A 25,689-nucleotide genomic window follows, 5' to 3' on the forward strand; every position below is an offset into this window, starting at 1 on the left:
CGTATTATGTGGCCAATAAAATGTCACAGTAGATCTCTTCTTGAAGTAATCTACTGCAGTATGTATGGAACCTGATGGGTGTTTCACTCAGAGATTTTCAGACCATGCTAAGGAACCTGATTATCATTTACAATATTTGGAGTGTTGAAAAATTACAGGTTGCATTGGTTGTAGGGTGTAATTAAGGCAGCGTTCATAAATTCGGAGCAATGCTGATAGTTTCCATGACTTTTATAAATGGTTGGAAAAAATTCAAATCCAGCCGTTACATAGCTGGGTCAATTTAGTTTTCAGAGAAGATGGAGTGCTCTCCAGTGATTCACTGTGCAGTGCATAGCACTAAAAAAGAGAGGTAAATTAGCACGGATTTATCTTTTTTAGTGACTCCTTGGAATCTCTTGGGGTTAACATGGTCAATTATGAAGCCAAAAGCAAGAAGTCAATCATGGATTAAAGTTGGTGAGACTATCCTATACATAATGCTGAATTTCTTCAGAAATACAGAACTGTCAGTGGTAGTGATATAAATCAGGTACTGTAAAAAGAATTAGGGTATATTTTTAAGAACAAAAAGAAAAGCACTATCTGGACAATTTTGGCCAACTGTTTTTAGAATATTCCAAGAACGTTGGCAGGCTATTCGTAGTATCTGTTTCCTGTAACTATTGCTACTAAAGAATGTTTTCTTGAATTGGAGACTATGATTGGTTTTTTTGGTAGGTGGGAAGGGGATAGCATTCTATGCTGCCCTAGGTCTTCTGCATGGTAAACCTGTCTGATAAACAGTGCAAGAGAAAAATAGGCACATCTGTAAGACCTGTTTTTCCACAAATTATCAAGAGCCAGTGCTGAGTCTCACATGCTTTTCTCCTCACACTGCATCCATTACTGTGCTTTCCATGTCTCCAAGTTCTGTGCTGTACCCTCTGTAAATACTCTGCACTTTTTGAACTGAACGATTAACATTGCCCAAGCTAAGAGATTCGGATTCCTTTCCTTTTACATGTTTCAAAAACAAATGAGCAATAAGAACAGAAAAAAAGATTCTTTCATTTTCTGGATAGGATTAAGCCACCTCAACATAGACCTCTTAATACTGGTGCTTCAGACAGGTGATGGTCATCAGCAGGTCCTGTGACATACCTGCCAGTCCCATACCGCCCTCCATGAGCCCAGAGCATCCATAAACATAATCTACATACATTTCTCTCAGGCACCTAATTTATACCTGATACCAATCTTAAGGACACTGAATCCCACCTTCTGCCTACCTGAAAGCACCTGTCTATGGAGGTTAACTTACTTATTCAGGATACGCGTGCATTTGTGAGAATCCAAAGGCTAGATTCCCAAATGATGTAAAATGGAAGTCACATACACATTCGTCCTTTGCTTCATCATAATTAGAGCATTGTGCTAAGCTTACCACATGAACTGAGTATATGAACACAGAAGTAATGATTATTAAATGCCTATCGGCATTTGAAGTATTTGAACAGGCAACTGAATAATTTGAATAAATAAATATGACAAGACAGCTAGCTGCCTGTATTTTTGTTATTCTTGTTAGAAAATTTTGCAACCAGATGTTCTTATCCTTAATTTAACACTGGGGGGAAATACTGCTCTCATCTCTTAAGAAAGTTGCTTTATATGACAACAATTATTGAGCTTCAGTCCTCAACTTACTGCAAAAATCCCCATGCTTGGTTTTCTATTGCCTGGCTGCAACCTCAGAGCGGCAAAGTCAATTGGAAACAGAAAGTACAGGGATGTAGGCAGAGGTCAGATTACATAAATCAGGGATAAGTACACCAAAGTATTAAAGCTGTATATTTTTTAGTAACATATCAGATACACTCATTTCTGCATACCATTTGGATAACAGAGTTAAAATTCCCATGTCTGCTTTCCATATTTTTAAAAATACCTGTTGTGATTGACAGGAAACCATGAAAACAGAAAAAACAAATGAAAGGTCTCAAGCAGCAACATTTCATGTGTGCTTTTGCAGCCTGTGCTGTGAGCTCATCTGAACTGGTGACCACTAAGTGTGTGGAGCACTTAACAGCTCTCATTGCCAGACCTTGCTGACTCACTAAACCACCACTTCTTTAAAAGCATGTTTATCTATAAATTGCGTTTACTCGGAGTTTTTGAAACTCAAAAATTCAACTCTAGAAGAAAAATTATGATCCTGGTATTTTCTTCTTATCTTGTTTGTTTAACACCGCTCACATATTAAGATTTCCCTTTCAGGATCCACAAAGAAACAGCTTTCTAATATTGCCTTACAATTCATCTCTGGATTCTTAAGGCAGAAATTAGAATAATGCAGCATCAAGTGATGGACGCTATATTCTCCCCTTCCCACTTGTCATCCATTTCTCTGCCATTTCTCTTGCCATTCTCTTGCCATCCATTTCTGGCCCTCCACTGCCAGACCTTGACACTGGGACCACCTATTCCGACCCCCAACTCATTCTGCAATATATAATACAAAAGCACTTCATATCAGGCACATTTCAAAAAACTAACATGTTGCAGTGAAGTACTGAGCACACTTTTCCCGCACATTGTGTTGGCCTGAAAGCTATCTTCCATGTTACTGTTTCCACAGAACCATTCCCAAAGGTCTTAAACTCTTACCTGATATTTCTGATCTCATCTTTGATCTTGCCGTGTTTTACTTCTCCAAGAATGACATGAAAGCAATATTTCTGTATTCTTTTACATTTGAAATCAGCTATATTTCAAAGTTCTGATACCATCAGGACAACTTTATGTCATCTGCAGTGAAATATATCTGCTCGACAGATGTGAAACAGATCTTTCATTTCACTAGTCAATTTAAAGCCAGGTACATATGTAATTAAATGAAATGGTATTTTGTAAGGATACCAGGCCTGTCAAATCTTCAAAAGCCAAAACCCTGTCACTGACCTTCTGCCTCAGGATGATGCTGAATGGTTTGCTTTCCTCAGAAATGGCTTTAGTGTACAGCGCTACTGCAGCCAGACACGGGAAATATAGGAATGGACATCAAAGAGAGGGCTTTATATTTGTATTTCATCCCTGCAGCCATACTGGTAGCTTTCCATGTAGATTCCCTTGCAACCAGCATGGCCAGTCAAGAGCGGGAAAGCAGCAGCAATTAATGTATCAATCAGCTCTGTGGATGGAAAGGTTTGATTTTGCACCCCTCTTGGTGACTCCCTAAGCAAGGGAACCTCAACTTAATACCCTAAAGCACCTCAACAATAGTGATATGCAAGTGCTCAGGCTAAGAAGCACATCAAAAGGACTTGCATTTCCAGGACCTGCTGCTCTTTCTGCTTTTTGTTTGTATTTCAATGAGTTTTGTATTTTCAAAAATCAAGGGGAGAAATCAAGAGAACAGCAGAAGGACAATGATGAAGAAATGCTAAGGGAGAGATCAGCCAGAGAAAGGAATGGAACACAGCTGTTAAGCCAAGCCAAAAATCTTCTCAGACTTCTCTGAGCTTTATTACTCTGATGACTTAAAATTCACCTCTTGAAAAATATTAGGAGGGCCTTATCAAGCAAGAGGGGAAATATATTCACCTCTGTTTCCCCTGCAATCACTAAACCACAAGGTTTCTGTTATACTACCTCTCCAGCTATATGAAATTGTCCCAATATGGGTGCACATTTTAGTCATCAAAGCAGCTGAAAACAGTTCTTGGGCCTGTCTCTCCACAAACAACAAGCCACTGCAGGAAGGTAAGCACCACCCTTAACCCCGCAGCATCTCTCAGGAGTAAAACCCATGATGGCAGTTACCTGAGTATCCTTCCCACAAAACCCCAAAATCCGTATTTCAACCCAGAACCTGAAGAAAAGCTGATAAAATTTAATGTTTCAGAGATGCAACACTTTGGATACCCTGGGTATAAGAGTGACAGGTGTCAAGATGAACTTCTAAGTGTATGAGGGGTTTTAGTATACCAACATTGGGATGCTAGGAAAGGAGACAGCAATGTTCTTCTCAAGCATTTATCGTTGTTTAATTAACTTAAGTTTAATCTTAATGCATGCCTCTGCAAGTTGTGTCCAGATGTTCTGTATGCTAAGCTGGAGCACAACCTCTTCCTTCTGGTGTTTGGACAGTATCAGGGAATAAAAGTTACGAAGAGCCCCAGTGTCTCACTGCTGCAAAACCCATTTATGTAAGGCTTACAGTATCTATTCCTCAGGTGTTAAAATTTCATTGAAATAAAACAGATACAGTAACAAAGGTATAACTGACAGTCATATTCACAATGCGCTTTTTGATTCAACTGTATAAATATTTACTCAGTACAATCTTTCAGAAGATAACGCTTTGAAAGTAGTTCATGTTCAAATCCCTGTTTCACTATGATGCTAAAAGAATATTCTCCGTACACCACACATCCAAGCAGAAAGTAAAGGCAGATATTAAATTTGTCCAGTGCTCTGGGAAACAATCAGGAATGCACCATATGCACAACTGTGCAACAGTGCAGAAGTGCACTTAAATTGAAGGATTTATTCCTTGTGGAGCTTCTCTTTCATGAGCATCACTCCATACCACAGACTGATCAGCACTCCTGAGCCTCACAGCAGAACAACAAAACAACTCATCTTTCTTTGTGCAAAGCTAAGGAGGGAATTAAAGATCTCTCCTCTCTCCCTTGCATCCCCAGGATACCAAAACTGGTATCTCTTGGGTTTCCAGGCAATTTGGCTGGTTTTATACAGTTTTGGAGGGGAAGTTCCTTAAAGCTGCTAGTAAAGCAAACTCACCAGGGAAACTAAAACCAAATTGAGCTCTTCCCACTGCTGCAGGACTACAAGATTACTTCTGTCATTTTACCTCCTCCTTAAGTCTTAAATTTGTTCCCAACTTCTATGCAGCATAAGCACAGAAGGGTAACTGAAGTACAGGGCTGCATCTTGTAACATATTTTTCAGTGCTCAGGTGTTGATGGAACTGATCTTAGTCATGGATATCAGGAGACACAAAAGCTCTTTTGCCTCAGTACAGCCTGCAGAAAGAACTGAACACAGACTAAGACAGTGAAGAGAATATCTGACCCCACATTCTCAGAGTAGACTTGTACTGTATGTATCATACAGAGATATCTGGCTAATAAAATTCCTCCCTATGGTAAAATGATTCAGCTATCTCTGGCTAGAGGTTCCAGAGATGTTCACTTGTCTTCAACCCCTTGCACAGCTGCTCAGTGGGAAAGCACAATTTAGCCATACAACATTTAATGCAGAACTTAATTTACCTGTCAGACTACAGTAAATGAAGCAAAGACAAACACTGCTACAATGGGTTAGAGGCAGGACTTGCACACTAATTTTCAAATGGAGAAAAGAATCATAGAAGGTAATCGTGAAGCTGTTAAGCATTTTCTGAACAATTCAGGGAAAACTCCAGCAATTGCCACGCTCAATAAGAAACCCACTAGAAAAATAATTTTTAAAATTATTTATATTCCTTTTGCACAATAACGAATATTATTGTCATCTCCAACAGCATGTAAAAAACCTTCCTAAAAACATGATGTGTGGGATAACTCTTGCAGTAGAATAATCTGTACTGAAATTTTAACAACCAACAGCTAATTCAGAAACAGCACAGGAAAAATGGAACAAGTCAGTGGAAAGTATTTGTTCTCTAAGAGTCTAACATCATGCACAAAAGCTGATCAAACCCTGACAGAGCCAGATACACACACACTGACCATTCCAGGACTTACTTAATAGCAAAACATTACTTACCCACTGTCTCCTGTAACTGATATAACTATCTGTCTAATTCTAAATGTTGCAATTTTCCTATCTGTCAACCTCATTCATGGCTGCTAAACTGTAGAAAGAAATAGAAAACCTAATATATATATATACACACACACAGACTTATATTGATAAAAGCGATGAACACTGTGGAAATTGCTGTACCAAGTGATTACTTGATACTCAACTGACCAAACCACTGAGTTCAAGTTCCTCACGTGCTTCTAAGCAACAGCACATGATAAAAATCCCTTCTTGATACTTCTTAAATTCAAGACTATATTCTGCAGCATGAGAACTACACTCCTGTCTAAGCAGGCTGAAATGCAATGTATTAATGGTAATAACAGTATTCAGCTCTCTTTAAAATCCAGTTTCTCTACTTGACGTCTTCAGGCAATTAATTTTCAAAAGACAGTTAGTTACCTTTTAATTATGAAATCAAATAACCTGACTGATTTTATCATTTCACTGGCACTGTAGGGCAAAATTATGTTTTCTCTTTCCAAAAAACAAGGCAAACTAATTTCAGTTCCAGCTAATCTACACTTTGTAACTTGGAAACAACAGCTATAATTTTGCCTGGTTTACTATTTGTCTATAGAGTTTTTCCCAATTCTATCAAACAAACTTTTGATTTAAATTAGCCCCAAATTCAAGTTTTTATAAATATAAGGTCTACTTGAAATGTTTCCATGAATACAGAGATGCTTTCAATAAGAATATTTGTACAGAAGAAATCAACTTTGTCCCTGACATCTCATATCCCAGGCTCCACTGTATTGAAACCTTCATTTTTCCTTTTACAAATGTTACAAGATTACAGTCAACTAAATTTGAGGAGGGAAACTGAATTTTAGGTTGTTAAATATGGAAGGAAAAACCCATCATTTTAGCTCAATCCATTTGGATGAGTTTTGCTTTTTATAAGAGAGAATTTGACCAGTAAGCACCAGTAAGACCCATCCATTTAGTTACTCTTACCTCAATAATATACAAAACCACATTTAGTTACTCTTACCTCAATAATATACAAAACCACATTTTTGTAGAAGCAATACAGAATGCATTTGGTAACTCGATTGTAGCTCCAAGCACCATGGACCAACAACAGCTTCTCCAAGTAGGCAAACTGAAAGACAGAAAAGAAGTATTCACATATATGAAGAATTGTTAAAAAAAAAAAATTGGAATAAAGTAAATCCCTGCCCTCAGGAAAAAAAAATCCTCAAATCAGATATGAAAGCTATTCAAGTGCAAACTTAAATAGCTTAGCAGTACATGCAAAAAACAACACGTAAACAGGTAGCATCCTTTCTGTAAGAAAACTTCTGAATGTTTTAAGTGTTCTTCACTGGCTTGTATCAGCAAGAAGTCTTTGACTGGTATTCCATTCCGATAGTTCAACGGCTTACAAGGTTCAGAGTCTCTTCTCTGTGTTAAAAGAACAGTCTAATAATTAGAACTGACTTGAAATGATATAAAGTGCACAAGGGGGAACAAAAGTGGAAAAAAGATGCATAGAGTCATTTACAGAGAATAGATATTTACATTAGCATTTTCAGCATAGAAAATGTATGCGATCATGTGTTATAGAAAGCACCTAAAATATTGTATAAGGGGCATATATATATATATGTAGAAAGGGGCATTTGCCAAAAAGGGTAAGTAAATAAGTCTTGTACGAATGCGTACCTTTTAATGCTAGTTTGAACCACAGATACAGTTCAAACTCAACCTTTTTGAAAATGGAACTTTTATAGAACCAGTCTCATAATCCAGCCTGGGAAATGTATAATTTTCTACTGATGGTTTTGTTAGTCAATTTTTTTATGGCCTGAAACATTCCTCCTTTGTCCAGCTCCCCAGCTGAAACTGGTGACTGTGTTTATTGTTTAGCACGTGTGTACCTGAAGGCATCTGGGACACTAAGGTGGGACCATTATTTTGCTTTGCTTCCTTTTCCACAAAGTGACTTCACAGGAAAAACTTGTCTGCCTAAATTTAGATTCTATATCATTTATTTTAACTAAAACTTATTTGAAACTGAAAGCTAAAGTAATGAGTTAGGACTGTCAAGAGAGAGCTCTGGTCCCATGCTTTCCAGCACTGAAATCACTGAACCACAAATCCTGTAAGGGCAGCCCCTCTCCCATGCATCAGCAACTCAGATTTGTTAGGATATGCCAGTAAAGAAGGAGAGAAAACAAAAAAGGAACCAAGCTTCATGGTTCAGTCTCTGCCCAACTTGAGCCAGGGCTGAAACTGGGAGACTCACAAGGGACTAGCTGACCCATTAGACATCTAATACCTCAAGTTAATATGCAGGACAGCAACAACTTTTCTCATCAAAATCACTAACAAAACACATCAGAGGTGATGGGAAACTTGCCACTATGTCTTTAAAAGTCACCCCAAACCTCTTGTAGAGAGTAGTTGGACACACCCTGAAAACTTGTCTCTGCTGAAACTAAGGATTGGCCATTTTGGATGTAGTCTTCTCTGGAGCTCTCATGAAAATGAGTGCACTGCAGAACACAGCAAAGAAGGTACTCACAGCCTAAATAACGTGCTGAGCTTGCTCACACTGGTGAAGAGTTCCACTACGACATGGCAAAGAATTAAATTTGTTTTGACACTGAAATTATGCAAATGTACAGTTACTGGCATAGAGCAACAGTACAGACAGGGGCTCTACTACAACACTGCCCTTGTTTGGACACTCCTGTATTTAGAGAGTTTTAAATCAGCAGGGAACATTACGACCATCTGGCCAGCCTTCCTGTGAAACTGTTTGTGTAAGCTTTCACAGTCATCTCTATATCGACCCTAGCATAACTTCTTTCATAAAGAGATTATCTTCTAGAAAGATACCTCCATCTTGACTGAAGGGTGTGCTGATGGCATTCTGGGGGGTTTTGAGACAGTGAAAATGCATCCTCAATACAAGCCAATTTTTCCAAAGAAGAAAACTGAAACAAGAACATTTGTTGAAAAAGGCAGCTTTCCTAATTAAGAAAAGGGAACAGTCCCTAGACACCAGATGTTCTCTGGATTAAGATGATAAAGCTAGTTACTGAGGAAAAAAGTTATTAAAGTCTATTACCGTCTCACTAAACAGTTAGATCATTTGATTTGGGAATTCTCTAAATAGAGATCACTGGTACAATTTCATTTAAAGGGAAAAGGATGATTCAAACAGATGCTCCTTGCACCTGTGGAAGCTATTTGGAGCGGAGTCAGACCTAAGTTGGCTTTTTATTTTTGTTTGGTTTATGCTTTGATTCTCCCTGGAATCCCGAATGAGCCTATATAGAGACCTTCTCTTCTATAAGTGCCTACTTCTGGCACCACTGCATTTGAAATACCATTTGAACATGAGATGCTACATTAGAGTGGTCGTCTTAAATTACTCAATAAGAACATACTCTGCCTTCAAGGCATGCACATACAGTAACACTTTAGTGGGAGTTATATGTCTTTGCTGAAAGAAACATACTCCACGGAGATCGAGTTTTTCTTTTGAACACTTTTTTTTTTAAGCCCACATTACCATACAGTATTAGTCTCCCTTACAAGAGGGATTTCTTTATATGTTTTCTAATCAGCAAAGCACTTCTACACAATCACAAAAAATACAGTTCCACAGTGTTTTAGTGATTTTTGAAACGTACAATTCTGTGCTGGTGGGACCAGCTTTTATTTCATATTGAACTAAAAAGATTAATTCCTATGTCCAGTAACTCACTAACTGGACTTTAAACCAAAAGCAACTTCCACATTCTAACACTAAACCAAAATACAGGAGTTTTTGTTAATGCAGAAGCAACACATGAACGTGGAATTACTTCTCCAGACTTAATGCTACTGCAACACAAAAGTAATTCAGTGTGTAGGGTCTTCCATGGGTAAACTCTCACTGCTTATGCTTAGTTATTAAAATAATAGTAATAAATTATCTGAGGAAGTCAAAGTAAAGAACATTCAATTAAATTATACAGCAGAAGCAACATATAATCCTCAGAAATTAAAAATGAAAAAGTCATTACACGATACCATGGACAATGATTTTGGCAGTCCCTATAATGCTATACATTTGAAATAGGCAACTCTTTATGACAGAGTAAGTACTTGACAGAACTGCCTAAAATTCTCAAGATAAATTTGGTGAAAGGTCTCAGTTATTCAAACCTGATACTGCGTGTGCTTCATCTGACTGCAGTAGAGAGCAGCAATTTGAGAGTGCCACTTTGCTTCTCAGCAGGGTTAACACAATAAACAGTTATGTGTGCAAACAGCACTTATCCAAACCTTTTTAAAACATCACCTGCTACTGAAACTATCAAAAGATGGTAGTATTTCATGTCACTTGGTAGAACAAATCTGCCTACACCCTGCCAGAAGGGAATATTAGCTGAAGCTCACAGATCACTGAAGAGATAGTGGATTGATCTCTCTTCCATCAGCTCCATCTGTTTTTGCCCTTCATCAGTCTCAAACACATACACAGAGCACTTCATCTGTAAATAGTATTAAGAGGATGCCCAGCAACTGAAGCATCTCCTTCCTTTCTTCTGTTTTTTTTTAAAGTCTTTATTCTACATCTTGGTTTTTCAGTAATACAATAAAAAAAGGCAAAAAGGCTTTTAACTCTCCTTTTTAGCTCAAGTAATCAGTGCTGAATTGGATGGAATAGTTTGGGAGCACTCACCCAAATAACAATCAAAATAACATACGTAAAATGAAAACACTGTACAGCCCTCTAGAACTGTGACCAATTCTTGGATGCATCACAGGAGTGAGTGGAATAAAAATAAAGGAGGAGACACCTCTAAGACCTGCCAAACAGCCAAACTCTCACACACTTGGTTATAAGCCCTACTCGTAGTAAGAGAAAAGAGCTTGCAACAAGACAGATAAGTTACTTAAAAGCATATTAACACAAGCACCACAGAAAGTGTTTCCCTCGATTACTCAAGAACGAAGATACTGCACAGCTATTAGGAGGAAGCTAAAACTTTGAAGAGAGGTAGAGCTTTGCCCTGAAGAATGCAAAACAATAACAAATTCCCAAAATATACCCAAAATATGTTTTAGACAGGTGCCTGGAAAAGGAAATAAGCAGAGATGCTTCTAGTTTGAAGGGGAGAAGAAGCCATCAAGCTCTACATTGCTGCACAGTGCATTTCTGACAAGATGATATGGCAGTTGCTCTTTTTTGCATCTGACCTGTGCAATGGCATAATCCGAGCAATTGGTTGCCTGCATGCCCTCATTGCCACTGATCCCCACTCCAACGTGAGCTGTCTGGATCATTCCTACGTCATTGGCACCATCCCCAATGGCAAGTGTTATGGCATTGACGTGTTTCTTGACCATGTCTACTATTTCGGACTTCTGTAGAGGAGATACTCTGAAAAGGAAAGAAAAAGGTGTCAGTTTCTCACATGCTAAGCTATGTGCCTTTCCCAAAAGGACAGCTGTAATCTACATTAAGAAATAATCAAAGGGCAGTTGCTGGGAAGTTTCTTTATTCAACAACTAACTACGCTTCAGAACTTGTGCCAAACTATTTCAGAAGGAAAAAGTAGCTTTAAAAATAGTTTCATACTCTACTTGCTCGTATTTGATGCAAAAGAGACCAAACTGATACTAAAGATTTCAAAGTTTTGTTTTCCTTCCACAGCACCTCCTAATACTCTTTGACATACACCAGTGATGCGATTTTGCAACACTGGAGAAGTGAGTTTCGTCTTCAGCTATGACAGTTTCCAGATTAACGGTGCAGGCTTCCCTGTCTGCTATCAACACTGCATCACTATCCAGGAGAAGAAAGACCACTAATACATACAGAGACATTTTCAATGGTTTGGTGAAAGGTACCGCAGGCTTACCTTATTATTAAACCAGTTCTGTTTAATCTCTTTATTAGTGATCTCAGTAAGGGGATCGAGGACACCCTCAGTCAGTTTGCAGACAACACCAAGTTCGGTGAGAGTGTTGATCTACTCAAAGGCAGGAAGGCTTTGCAGAGGGATCTGGACAGGTTGGATTGATGGGCTGAGGTCAATTGTATGAGGCTCAACAAGGCCAAGCACTTTGTCCTGCACTTGGGCCACAACACCCCCTGCAGTGCTGCAAGCTGGGGGAAGAGTGCTGGAAAGCTGTCCAGCAAAAAAGGACTGGGGGTATTGGTTGACAATGGCTGAATATGAGCCAGCAGTGTGTCCAAGTGGACAAGGAGGCCAATGGCATCCTGGCTTGTACCACCAATAGTGTGGCCAGCAGGACCAGGGCAGTGATGGTTTCCCTGTACCCACCACTGGTGAGGCCACACCTGAGTCCTATGTTCAGTTTTGGGCTCCTCACCATGAAGACATTAAAGTGCTGGATAAAGTCCAGAGAAGGGCAATGAAGCTGGTGAAGGGGCTGGAGCACAAGTCTTAGAAGGAGTAGCTGGGGGAGCTGTGGTTTTTCAGCCTGGAGAAAAGGAGGCTTGCGGCAGGGTAACACACCCTGTCACTCTCTACAGCCGTCACCAAGATGGTAGCAAGGTGGGGGTCTCCTGCACCAGGTAAAAAGTGATAATGACAAGAGGAAATGGCCTCAAGTTGTGTCAGGGAAGGTTTAGTTTGGATATTAGGAAAAATTTCTTCAGGGAAAGGGTTGACAAGCAAATGGTGGAGTCACCATCCCTGGAAGTATTTAAAAAGCATGTAGATGTGGCACTTAGAGCCATGGCTTAGTGGTGGACTTGTCAGTGTTAGGATGATCTTGAAGGTCTCTTCTAACCTAAATGATTCTATTCCCTCCTCCAGCTTAGCTTCCCATTTGCCAGGCCATCTTTCCAATCTCATACTATGCACATAGAATCTATCAGAAAGCATAAGGTCACCTCCTAATCTCACACAGGCCTTGTGTGCTGCTGCAACTCTGACTTCAGTGATGATGTTACTCAATTCCAACTCAAAAACAAAAGGCTGACTCCATGACATCTGAATATTCTTATCAAATTCATTGGCAGTTACTTTAACCTGATCCTTCTCTCATTTTATATCAGTTTCAAGTCAACAAAAATTCACGGAATTCAAAAGAGTTGAGCTAGTCTAAACCATGCAAAAGTGGAAAAATACTCAGGACTAGATTTCTAAATTAAATAAGACACCCAAAATGCCCTTTTGTCATGGACAAGGTGGATCAGGTTACCAAATCATGAGGTATTGTGGAAATACCTATGCATAGATTAAACATTTCCATTCTAACCCTATCTGTACAAACAACTCTAATTCCTTTCCCCATCACTTTTACTTATAGTTCCAAATCATTTTATATTTCCTTAAATAAAGCTTTAGACAAAACTTCTCCACATCTCAAGTCAGTCACATATCACTCCAGAAAAAGAATGTAACTGATATCTAAAAGCTTTATTATTAAAATAAGGGGAGAACGGGGAGCTTGGGGAATAGGGGAGACAGAGGGTTTTTTACACGGCATTTTTTTCTAGAGGCTATTTCCTGCGCGAGCAACTTACACAGTCCTTTAATACACCCAACTGGATTACTGCTGATCAAAAAAAGCAGAGCTATCTTGTTCAGCATTATGTTTTATGGCCTTGATTTTGTTTAGTAAATACTTAAATATGTATTTTATTAGTAAATCACTCTTAAAATAACTTGATGGGTAATTTGGGGAAAAAGAAATTTGCTGGGCTGAAACTTCATATGTGAATTAAACCACCTGAGAAGCCTAGCAGCTGTCCTGTTCCTAAAAGCCGAATACAGGAAAAAGTTGACTGAGCCATAAAATTTACTTAATACCATTGGATAGATTTATGAAGAACTCTGTTACCTGGCAGTGAAAACACCACTGGGCACTATAGAGGCCCAGTTAAATTACCAACACAAAACCCCAATGCACTTACCAACCTAGGGTGCATGAAAGGTGTTGGTTTGTAATTATAAAGCAGTTCTATCATCCACACACTCTCCTCCCTCTCCCCCAATATTCACACAATAAAATACTGAAGTATGGAGCACGGAGTCAAAGGGACTTCAAGCCACAAAACGTGCACTCCAGAGGGACATGGGGCCAGTTCTGCAGGGCTTGGATTGATAAGCACACAGACCCTCCTTACCAGCCCCAGGGACACCTCCAATGCACAGGACCATATACATTTGGCAGTCCCCTCTTGCAATTATTCTTCACAGCAGAGTATTACGCATATCTGCTAACACCCTCTTCAGACATACACATCTCTCAGAAGCTCAGTTTCTGTTCACTTCTCAGTTATGTACAGAAATAGCTAAGAAGCTCCCTAGTTTCAAAAATGCTTAAAGGAGCATAGGAAGGAAAAAGGACAGAACGTGAACAGCATCTCTGATTCTGTAGTTTAAACAGACACTTCAGACATGACCAAAATGTGGCAGAGATGCTGAAGTTTGTTCCAGTGCAGTTTAGCTGGGACAGGTCAAGCAAGTTAACACAGTCTATATTCACTCCTGTGCCTGCAGTGTAGTTTTTAAGTGAACTTTGCCATTAATGACAATTGTGACAATGATGACTTGGCAAGTCAATGGAATGTCTATCACAAGTATTGAGGCCATGTTGCTGAGAACACAGCTGCGATGGGCAGGGCACGTCTCCAGGATGAAGGACCACCGCCTCCCTAAGATCTTGCTTTACGGTGAACTTGCCACTGGCTGCTGCATGAGAGGAGCCCCGAAGAAAAGATACAAGGACTCCCTGAAACAACATCTCAGCCTTGGCCATATTGATCACCATAACTGGTCCACTCTGGTCTCAAATCGGGAGGCCTGGAGACACACCATCGATAACGCAGCTGTCTCCTTTGAGAACACACACAGGATCACTCTCGAGGAGAAAAGACAACGCAGAAAGAACCGTGTATTGCAGAATACACCATCTAAGGAGTCTTTCTGCTGTGCCTTTTGCAATCGGATATGTCTGTCTCGTTTTGGCCTCATAAGCTACCAGCGTGCCTGTAGCAAATGTGGATAGAGCCTTCCCAAATCCTCGTTCGCGAAGCCTAGCCATGATGATGATGACATAATGTATACAGAGTATGCTTTAACTGTCTTGACCAAATTAAATTTAATTATATCCACAGTTATATAACACTCAGTTAATGTTTAACATCCCTATTTGCCTAGTAAGACTAAACAAACTACCAGAAACACTACATATGCATTTTAAATGCTACAAATATTTATGCACTTGGTTTAAGAAGATGAAATCTAAGACAAGACTTCAGCACAAAGTGTTACTTCATTATAGTTGTTTCTTCTAAAAAGCAGCTTTTTAGCAAGCATCCTCTTTGACACTTTCCCCATCAAATACAGCCCACAACTCCAGAGAATACATTTTGCTGCACACAGTACATTAACTACAGAAGTCGCAAATTGAGATGGCTACTGATTTCCTGAGGGGTTTTACACCCCTCCTCCTTCAACTCACTCTCTCAGCCTCCAAACCTCTTCTGCTCCTAATAATCTGTTTGGTACCAACGCACTGCATTAGATAACATTAATCCCCTTAGCCAGATGATCAGAGCTGTGGTCCAATTCTCCACATTTGGTAAGCTGTCTACATGAATGACTGAAGATTATAGCACAGGATACTATTAACGTGCAGCTTCCCCCAGGTGATATCTTGGAAGGGGAGGAGGAATAGCCAAGTTCACAAAGATTGCAGACAAATGTATAAGTTCAAAGTAAAAAGTGCATGAAAAGAACTAACTATTTGGAAAAAAAAAATTCTGCAGTGACAGGCAACTATTGGTACTTATCATTTGATGGAACATCCCTGGCTTTCACAGCAGAGCTCACTGTAGCAATATCAGGATATATGCCTTGCCTTGATATACACTCAAGTATGAATTAAGCTGTGAATAAAACATCAGTTGCATTCAAATCATCTGCTTACTCATGTACTCATTCACTGATCAGACAGCAATGCTTCTTATAAAGGTTCTTCAAGTGCAACTCAAGAGTTCACTGGAAATATTTGTTTATACTGAAGTTATTTTTATTACCTCTGCTGAAAAATATGTTTCCCAACAGATACAATCGACTTCTTGTAGACTGGTTGTCTCTTTTACACATACTCCAGGGAAAAAAAAGTCAAGTTTCAAGAACCACAACTGTAGCTGCCAGATCGAGTCTTCAGATTCTTGCTCAAACTGCTTCCCTGACAATCTGAATTTAACCTTCTCAGGCTGCAGAGAGCCTGAGCTCAAGACTTCACCTTTATAAAGTGTTTAGCATTCAACATCTAGCTTTGCAATTTGGGTGGTTTGGGCCTTGTTTTCCCCAGAGGCTGAAAAGTGGTAGACCCCAAGGGGTGGAAACCCCTAGAAGTTTTGAAATTCTGCCCAATGGACGCTCCTGCAGAAATGTAAACATATCACAACCAGACCGGAAGAGAAGAGTTGTAGTTTTGGGTTGTAGGAGAGGTGGCCATGTTGTAGGGCCACGAGGTAGGGGCTCTGTGCCCCTTGGGGCATCTGGCCCCCTCCCAGCCCCTGGCTGGGGGCTGCAGGGACCTGGAACAGCATAAAGCTGGGCTAGGTGCCTGTAGTTATGCTGGGAGAATGTTTTCTCCATGGGCACAGAACAGCAGCCGACACTGACCAGAGAAACGGTGGCAGAGAGCCAGAGATAAGACCTGAACTGAAGAAGCAGCAGAAACAACATGCAGCACCAGAGAGAAGACTCCTGGAAAAGAAGAAGAGAGCAGCAGAGAGACAGAGTTTGGGGTAAGAGACTGTACCAGATCCCCCAAAACTCCTTTGAGACCTCCTGGAAGGAGGAAGATGATGGACTCTTACTTGAAAGAGCCTTGGAGTGCTACAGCACAGAGAGAGAGGAGCTGAGAAGCTCAAAAGACGTCCCAGAGCTGGACCAGGACGGCCAGATGGAATGCAGGGGGAGTTGACCTTGGTTCTCCCCCCCCTTGCACTGCTGCCATGGTGGCAGCCTGAGAGACAGAGCACAGAGCTCTGCAAACGGGAACTTGAATCCCCTGAGGAAGGGACTTTCACGAAGATGCCCCGGCATTTCGTGATATGCCTGTGGTGATGCGAGTCTTGTCCCTGCTGGCAGTCCACAGGTGAGGCCTTCGCTTGGACCGAAGGAGAGCCGAGGGGCTTGGAGACCCCCTTGTGTATGTTGAACAGACATCCAGCTACAACAACCCAGTTACTGCTGCATGGAGGACAGAAGAGGAGCTGCTGCTTAAGGACTGGAAGGGATCTGTCCTTCTTTCCCTCCTGGACTTTTATTTGGAGGGGAGAAGAGATCTGGTCCATTGTAAATACATATGTCATGGTAGAGATAGTTTGTGATCATGTGTATAATGTGATGTTATATTTATTTGTACAGTCATTGTAATATATTCCCTTTCCCCCACTTTGAGTCTGGTGTGTTTTGTCTGGAAAAGCCCATCTCACATTGGGTTGAGATGTGGGAGGGGGGATGGAACTAGGGAATTGGATTTGGGGACTATCTCAAACCATGACAGCAATATAAAGTGTTCACGGATGATGGAAGGGATATATGAAGCTAAGTGTCAGCCATACAACAGTTCTGGTCCTCGCCCACCTCTGGGACTTTCTTCCAGTAGCCTTGTTCTTGAAAGAGTAAAAGCTAATACAGAAAAATAGAAGGTTCCCTTTGGACTCAAACCTGCTTAGTCTTTATCAGCACCTTTAACAGATTAACACAGAAAGGAGCCTCCATCCTGAAGGGATGACTAATGCCTTCATACCACATCGCTTCATCTGGAATGGGACAGGTGGAAGCAAGAGAGGGCACAAAGAAGTATACCTTGTGAAGAAACTGGGAAAGAAGTACAGCCCAGAGACAGGGATTCTCAGGAAGATATGGACCTAACTATCCTTAGATCACTTAAATTCATACGGAAACAGTGGAAGGTGGCAGGGGGGCAAGTACTTTTCAGATAATGAAGTACTATATTGTTACTCTCAGTAAATACTTGAACGTCCCTCTTGAACTTAGAGGAAGCTCATGAAGAAACAGCACAGGGCACAGCACAGAGCAGTAACACAGATGGTTTCCACAAAGGATGTTTTAAGTGGCTTCCCACTGACTTCTGCAGAGCAGCGCCAAATGGCTTTAAACATTTAGTCTGCATTTACTTCTTAAGCCTGAGTACAAATGTTTATGAGCAAACTTCTAACCTGATATGTTTTGCCTGTTCAGAACAATTCTACTTAGACGGTTTAGTCTTAGGTAGTCTTGTAAGGAGCAGGGAGCTGGACTCTATCATCGTTATGGGTCCCTTCAAACTTGAGATATTCTGTGATTTGACTCAGCATTTTGCTGGGAGGTTTGGTCAGCCTTACTTTATTTTTTTAAGAGAGTTTAAACAAGATGAAAATCTTCCAATTTTTTTCATTATGAATACTTTATGGGACAACCAGCGTAATTAATAAATTCGGTCATAATACAGTGAAAGGTTTCACCAAGAAAAAAACCAACCAAAACAAAACAAAACCAACAGCCCACCCCCTAAACCAACAGTGAAGTGATATTTTAAAAATAAGTATCAAACATTCTATTTAGAAACTCATTTCTGTACCAAAATTTTTTAAAACCCAAAAAGTAAGTAGAAGCAAAACATGCAAACATCCATTTTAACCCAGCAAAGCAATGCAATGGAGCTTTAATTTTTAATGTACTTCAACTGATTTAAAACAATCAACTCCTTTACTGCATACTTTCTGCAATCTGGCAAGGCAGCTATCCCTCTTATTCCCAGACTATATCTAATACACCAAGACAGATGCAGTCACACACGAGATGGGAAGGATGCAATCAGCACAAATAGCCCTATATCACATTGGTCAGCTCCACACCACATGATACTGTCAGCAAGAAGTGATGAACAGTTTCTTAATTCTGTTCCTTTGTGCATCTGTATTTATTGCAGTTACAGACACATGACAGCAACTGAAAATAATACTTTTCACACAAGGTCCTTTGTAGAAGATATTGCAGAAACCTGGTTGGTAGAGAGAGGACACATTAAAGATTCTATACCGCTGGTCTCACGCTAAAACAAGAAAACTATTAGAAGGTCACTGATCAGTGTGTTTGTGAAACTGCTTTGTCTAAGAAACTGCAAGGCTGCATTGTCTGCTGTGAAGCTGTATTGTTTAAGAAACTGCATACGTGATAGAAAAATTAGAGCAACAGGATGGGAAAGGTAGAGAAAGTAGCAAATAGTAAATAAAGTAACTATAGCCATGAGAAAGAGGCAGCATTTGCGCAAGTATAACGTAGGTAATTAGGAGCCAATGATGAGCTTGTATTTGGAATATTAATGAGCCTAATTATTAACCTTTATAAGCATGGAGCTTACAGCAATAAAGTTGGATTAGTCATGATCAATACTGTGATCGTGTGATACTTTCCCGTCGTCCGCAACAGTCCTTAAACCACAGCTGCTTAAACTGCAGACATTTTGAAGTATACAGAACTAAACCACAGATCAGAAATAGAAATGCAGTATTTTGGAAAATAATTAGTTTTATTTATTGCATTCAAGTCTAAAGGACCAAATGAAGACAAGATTCTGATAGAGAACTAGCAACTGCAACTATCAACTTTATAAAAAGAGACATGATCAATAAAGAACAAAACAAGTGAACTCTATTAGAATCCTTTTATCTGTAAGATATAGGCACAAAAAAGAGTAGGTTATAAGAGATCAGTTTATATCTAGTCCACCTTATAAGGACCATGAAGAAACAAGCTCTTCCACACCTAACCAAGGCAGAGGATTCAATGTATTAAACAGTGTGATATAATACACAACACTTCAGTGAACACAAGGTTAAATTTCAAGTCAGCATCTTCTTCCTCTTTGATATCCCTCCCTGCATGTTTCTGTCTTGATTGCCCTTCCTCCAGCCTGCTTTACAGAGTAATGGTTAAATAGGGAAAATCTAGTTTGGAAAACAAGTTATTTGCAAAGTGATGAGTTGGCATAAGCACAGTGTTGAATGAGAGACTATTTTGCATTTTTAACTATAATGGTCACTAGTGGCAACACATATAATACATTTTTAAAGTGAAATTAACGTATCAAATTGATTTTGGGCTTCCGTCACCCCAAGCTGATTAGGGCACATTCATTTCCATGCTAATCAGCCTGAGCAGCTCTCACACAACACAGAAATCGGCCTTTTTCTAATGACAGAGCAAAAAAATATCAATCTGCAAAACATACATATTAGTGCCTTTATAACCTTGAAGGCATGCACAGAGAGCAAGCACACGTGTTTCACAGAGCAGAGCAGTTTACAGAATTTTGCAATACACGGTGAGATTAAGTGACAATTAACACTATGTCCATTAATAAGCACATCAGCCCATTTATCAAGGCTCTGCCCTGCAGTAAAGCCAAAAGACCCAATGGAATCATGCAGAGCGAAACTCTGCATGATTTATTTTTCAGCCCTTCTATGAAATGTTTCCTGGAATTTAATGTAAGAATACATATAAGGGATCAACTTGTAATTACATGTTACTGTTAAAAAGCCTAGGATTTCTGAATTACATGCTCCTGGAACAGATAAACAGACACAATCTGGAGCAGGGTATCTTAGTCAGTAATTATGGTCACAGGGCTGCAATCATGTAGAGGACCCACTATTCAAAGTGAAAGTAACTCACTGGTAAAAACATGAAATTTTCAATTTCACAGTTACCAGTATACCTGAAAAATCAGGGTCATCATGTATCAGGGAAGAAAGGTGGGGTCCCAAAATTTTCATTACAACAACACCAAAATGCAAGTTATTTCCCATCCTTCCCCGAAGTTCAGTCTATTTAACAAGAACAAAACGCCTATTAACACTTAGAAAAAAACAAAACCCTGAACTTCTACTTTCCATAATCTCTCCACAGCTGGGGAAGCTGAGTACCAGGGTGTTCCTACTAAGATTAGAAATAAAAATTCAGAAACAATTTTTATATAAAAAAGACAATGACAACTGAAAGTCTGACTGGGATCAGCTCAGTCTTGGTCAACTATTAAATCTGTGCTCTGTCCAAAGCCAGGTTAGGTATTAACTTACAGGAGAACATTCACAGCATTCTCACAACTCCCAAACACAAGATGAAAAAAAGGATCTTGACATTAATCTCTAACGTCAGATTCAATACAAGCAATACTGCTCTAGAATATTACTGCTTTCTTTTTCCTCCTTCCCCTCCTCATGCCTTTCTTAGCTAAGTCAGTTATACACTAAGTTCATGATTAAATCAAAGCATTAAAGTACAGCATATAGGGGTAAGGGGGTGCTTTTGTACTCATCAGCCACCACCTCTACTATAAGTTAATATGACCAAATTTACATCAAGAAGATATATTAACAGTATCTCTGCACATAGCCAGCCACTAACACGGCCATATTCTAGGGCACCTGTAACCCTCAAACATGGTTCAACATATCCATATCTTGTTTGAGGTGTGGAAATGTCCTGTGGCTTATGAAAACAACTTTGATTAATAGTAGCTGCCTCTGTAACAGCAAAACAGAAAAACAGCAGAGTGAACACAACTATACTGGTCCCCTGCACCTTTGTTTGTCAAGCACCTTTCAAGTGTGAGGACTCTGTTGCAGAGAAGAGCACATGAACTAAAGCCATATACGCTGTCACATGAAGCCTAAGTACACCACTTGCTGTAACAATGTTGGCAACTGTTGAGCAAGAAGAGGCCAACCTAGTCCGGTCTCACCTCTGCCAAGCTGCTTGAGCGGACTGTCCCCAGAAGTTTGTGCAAGCATTTTGGTGCAGTTCAGGTAGAGTCAGAGAATACTTCAACAGCACAGTACTTACACACACAGTCCAGTGTTCATGCTTGCTTCTTACTGCTCTTATTAACAGTGTATATATGCACAGCCTGAAGTGCCTCACACACAAGGAGAAGCCTCACAAAACACAATTTCCTCTGTTTTCCCAAACTTTCACTGACTTTAGAATTATGCCTTGTCACAGTTTGAAATCGGCCCCCCCTGAGAGTTCAGGGGCTCAGAGGTGACTGGGTGCCAGGGCAGTGTTCCCTGGAGAGCCAATCGCCACTCATGTTGTTCACTTCTGCTGGAAAATCATATATCACAGCACCAGAAGCTGCTGGCAGTGGTTTTTTTCTGTTGGTGTCTGTTGGGTGTAGGTGGAGAAGGTCAGGGGGTGGCTGGGCTCCTTCTTTCCCCCTTCAGGGGGGAAGGGGAGCCCTGCAGCCCCCAACTCTGCCCAGGCCAGAGTTAGAGGCAGCATTTAGAGTGTTTGTGAGGGACATAACTCACAGCACCTGAGGTAAGAGGAGAGAGGCAGGCTTTGCAGCCAAGCCCTCTCCCCCCTCCTTTCTGCAGTTAGGCTGTGGAGGGGGGCTTCTTTTCTTTCCCTCCACTGTAAAGTGGAGGAGAGGCTCAGCATTGAAGCTGAGCCAAGAGACGGGCCGGAGGAGGAGGCCCGGCGCTTGGGAGAAGAAGCCCAGGCAAAACTGGAGATAGGCCAAGAGCTTGGGAGTTGCCCTGCCGAAGCTGACCGGGGGCAGCCGAAAACTGGCTCAGAGGATGCTTGATAAGCTGAACTACACTGCAGCAGCCTACGAACCGAGGTATGAGACTGAGAGAGATCACACAGCAGACCGAGGAGAAAGGACTCAAAGCTACTTTCTTGGACTTCATGAGGAGTAAAAACTGCAGCAAACAGCTGAAGGTTGGTTAGGGAGTGTTCAGGGGCCCAGAACACTCCCACGAGAGAAAGACTGCGTTACCCAGCAGCTTTGAAAGGCTCTTCCTGGACTAAAGTTAAAGGGAGGGGCTTAAAAAGACTGATAGAAATGTAATATATATATAGTTGCCTTTAGTTTGTATAGTATTTATTTGTGTAAATAAATGTATATACTTCCCCTATAGAAGCCTCTGGCCTGAAAGTTTCTCTCCAGTGTTGGGATTAATCGTGGGAAGGGGTGGGGGAGCCTGGAAATTGGATTTTGGATTTTCTAATGTGGCTCAAACTGCCACAGCCTCTTGAAAGCTCCACACTGGCCACCTTGCTGTTACTGAAAGGGATCTTAAATAGTTTTGACAAAAAAAAAAAAGGCATCAAAAAAATTACAGGTCTGATTTTCTGAATGTGTCTCAACTCTCAGAGCTGTTTTTCTTTTCCACATATGATTTTTAGTTTTATTCTCATCCATATTTCTGACCACAGGATCCAGCCATACCAGTACAGATGGAGCTTTGCACAAGACAGTGCTCCATGGAGTACAGACAGTCAAAAAAAAGCACAAATATTGGGCTTAATATCTCAAACATGTCAACAATTTTGCTTCCTGAATTAGGTTAATGTCATAGTTTGAGACTGCCCCCCCTGGAAGCCGGGGGGCTCAGAGGTGCCAGGGCAGTTTTCCCTGGAGAGCCAATCACTGCTCATCTTGTTTGCTCCTGCTGAAAAATCATATATACACAACCGGTGGAAGGTGTTGGCAATCAGTCTGTGTCTGCTGCTGTGTGTGGGTGTAGAAGGACAGGGGTGGCAGGGCCTCCTTCTTCCCCCTCTAGGGAGGAAGGGGGGCCCTGCAGCCCCACAACTCTGCCTAAGCCAGGCTTGGAGGCAGCATTGGAGTGTGTTGTGAAGGAAGGGATTCACAACACCTGAAGGTAAGAGGGAGAGAGAGGCAAGCTCCTTGCGAGGAGGCCAGACCCTCTTTTTCCCCGCCTTTCCAGCCAGACTGCAGAGCTCAGGACAGTTCGCAACTGGACCAAACACCTGCAGCAAAAGCTGAGCGGGGGCTTTTTTTCCCTCTCACTGTAAGTGGGAGTGGATGCGAGGCTTAGTATTACTGAAGCTGAGCCAAGAGATGGGCCGGAGGAGGAGGCTCAGCGCCAGAGAGAAAACCTCAGGCAAAAGTGGAGATGGGCCAGAGAGAGGCTCGGGGGGTGCCCTGATGAGGTTTGACCGGGGGCATCCAAAAACACAGGGGAGGAATGAAGATTCCAAAATGCGTACTGTGATAAGCTGAACTACACAGCATGGAACCGAGGTATGAGAGTGAGAGAGAATGACACAGCAGAGACTGACACGGAACCAAGGAGAAAGGACTCAGAGCTATTTCTGGGACTTCGTGAGGAAGAAAGGACTTCAGCAAACAGCTGGAGAGAAAGACTGTTACCTATCAGCCTAAAGGCTTTTCCTGGACTAAAGTTAAAGGGAGAGGCTCAAAGGGACTGATAGAAGTGTATAATATTATATATATAGTTGCCTTTAGTTTGTACAGTATATTTATTTGTGTAAAATAAATGTATATACTTCCCTTATCCCCCATAGAGATGTTTGCCTGAAAATTTCTCTTTGGTATTGAGATAAAATTGTGGGAAGGGGTGGGGGAAGCCTGGAAATTGGATTTTGGATTTTTGTGGTGGCTCAAACCACCACAGTTAAGAATACAGAACTAGGAAACAAGTCTTCAGAATGTCAGACATTTGCATCTTTACAGAAAGGATGCAAAATGCTGCAGTTCTGGTTTGATAACACACATGCCCATGTCTCACAGGACATGCTTAGTTAATACTAAGTAATTGCTGCCAGGATAGATCGTGCTTTCCACCACCCCTTCTATATAAGGGAATAAAGACAGACATATGAACAATTATACATAAGGAGCTTTGAAACAGCATAGAGAAAATAGGTGCATTTAAGTTAATCTTTTCCTGAAAGCTAGCAGAAGGACATTGCCTAAAGGACCTTCTTTGCTGGAGAGAAAACCAGCTTTGAAACATTTCAGTGGGCATTATAACGAGCCCTTTCCTATTAACTAGTGGTCTTTTAAGGTGAACTGTTGGGCAAATGAGATGCAGCATGAAGTACCAGTGCATCACCGCGGACAAAGAGCAGATTTCTTCCACATACACTTCTGTACCATATGTACTCTTAGAAGAGAAGTGTCCTCTCACTGCTACAATGATTTTTAAGCACTGGCCTGCTTCAGACCATTAGTGCCAAAGTAATGCTGAATTTGAGTATATCCAAGTCATTAGTGCCAAGGAAATTTGAAGTATCAGACAGAGCTACCTTATTACTGCTAATGTAACACTTAGATCACCCATAGCCTCGGCTACAACTGGAAGAGCTGAATGAGCCAGACCACATGAAACATCTCGTTAAAAAGATACCATGGAAATTAAGACAAAAAAGGAACTGCTAGAAGTCAAACTGTATTCACTGACACTCTTCACGACTCAAACCAGATTAGAAGTAAAACACCTGGGAGGAAAAACAATGAGTTGCCCAGTGCTGAAAAACAGGCTCTAAAGGAAATAGGAAAGCAGCTTTTTTGAGTTAGATAGGATACTCTCCACATGTACCAGAGCATATCAGTAAGGCTAAGTTGATGCTTTCCTTTTTAAACCCAGCCATGAAAAGCAAGACATTTTACAGTAATTTCTGTTTAGAGAAAGGCTTATAGCTGATGCATGCTCACCTGACTCAATAATACAGCTTTTATAGCAGCATGTAGTCAACTGTCAATTTACACAGTAAATTTTAGTCTATCTTTTTGTTACAAGCTAAGACTTGGAAGCTTAAGTTCACTTACATCTGTTTACTAGATATCAAAAGTTGATAATTTTATATATTTTACATACTGTCAAAATTCAAATAACAGTAATTCATTTTTAAATTCAACACACCAAAAAATCCTATAGCCAAACAGGTATTGAGGTAAAAAGTGAATCTCACGTTCAAATATGAACTGGTAACTGGAAAGCAAGATCTTAAGACACATTGCAGAAGCTGAACACAGATGTGATAATGTGAGAAGCGCTCATGCTCAACAGACTCAGAC

The 25,689-nt window shown here is 40.6% G+C and overlaps 1 protein-coding gene across 5 annotated transcripts in view; it reads right to left on the reverse strand.

The window, feature by feature from the left end:
* ATP8A2 (ATPase phospholipid transporting 8A2) overlaps positions 1-25,689 on the reverse strand; it is a 326,111-nt gene that overhangs the window by 145,439 nt on the left and 154,983 nt on the right. For all 5 annotated transcript variants that reach the window (XM_064645382.1, XM_064645383.1, XM_064645384.1 and 2 more), the window contains 2 exons: positions 11,020-11,203; positions 6,812-6,922 (listed from right to left, as the gene is read on the reverse strand). In XM_064645382.1, coding sequence (XP_064501452.1) covers positions 6,812-6,922; positions 11,020-11,203 — 295 coding nt within the window. The remainder of the gene's footprint in view (positions 1-6,811; positions 6,923-11,019; positions 11,204-25,689) is intronic.

This window comes from Pseudopipra pipra, chromosome 2 (genome assembly GCF_036250125.1).
Source record: "Pseudopipra pipra isolate bDixPip1 chromosome 2, bDixPip1.hap1, whole genome shotgun sequence".
In the NCBI taxonomy this organism is placed as follows: domain Eukaryota; kingdom Metazoa; phylum Chordata; class Aves; order Passeriformes; family Pipridae; genus Pseudopipra; species Pseudopipra pipra.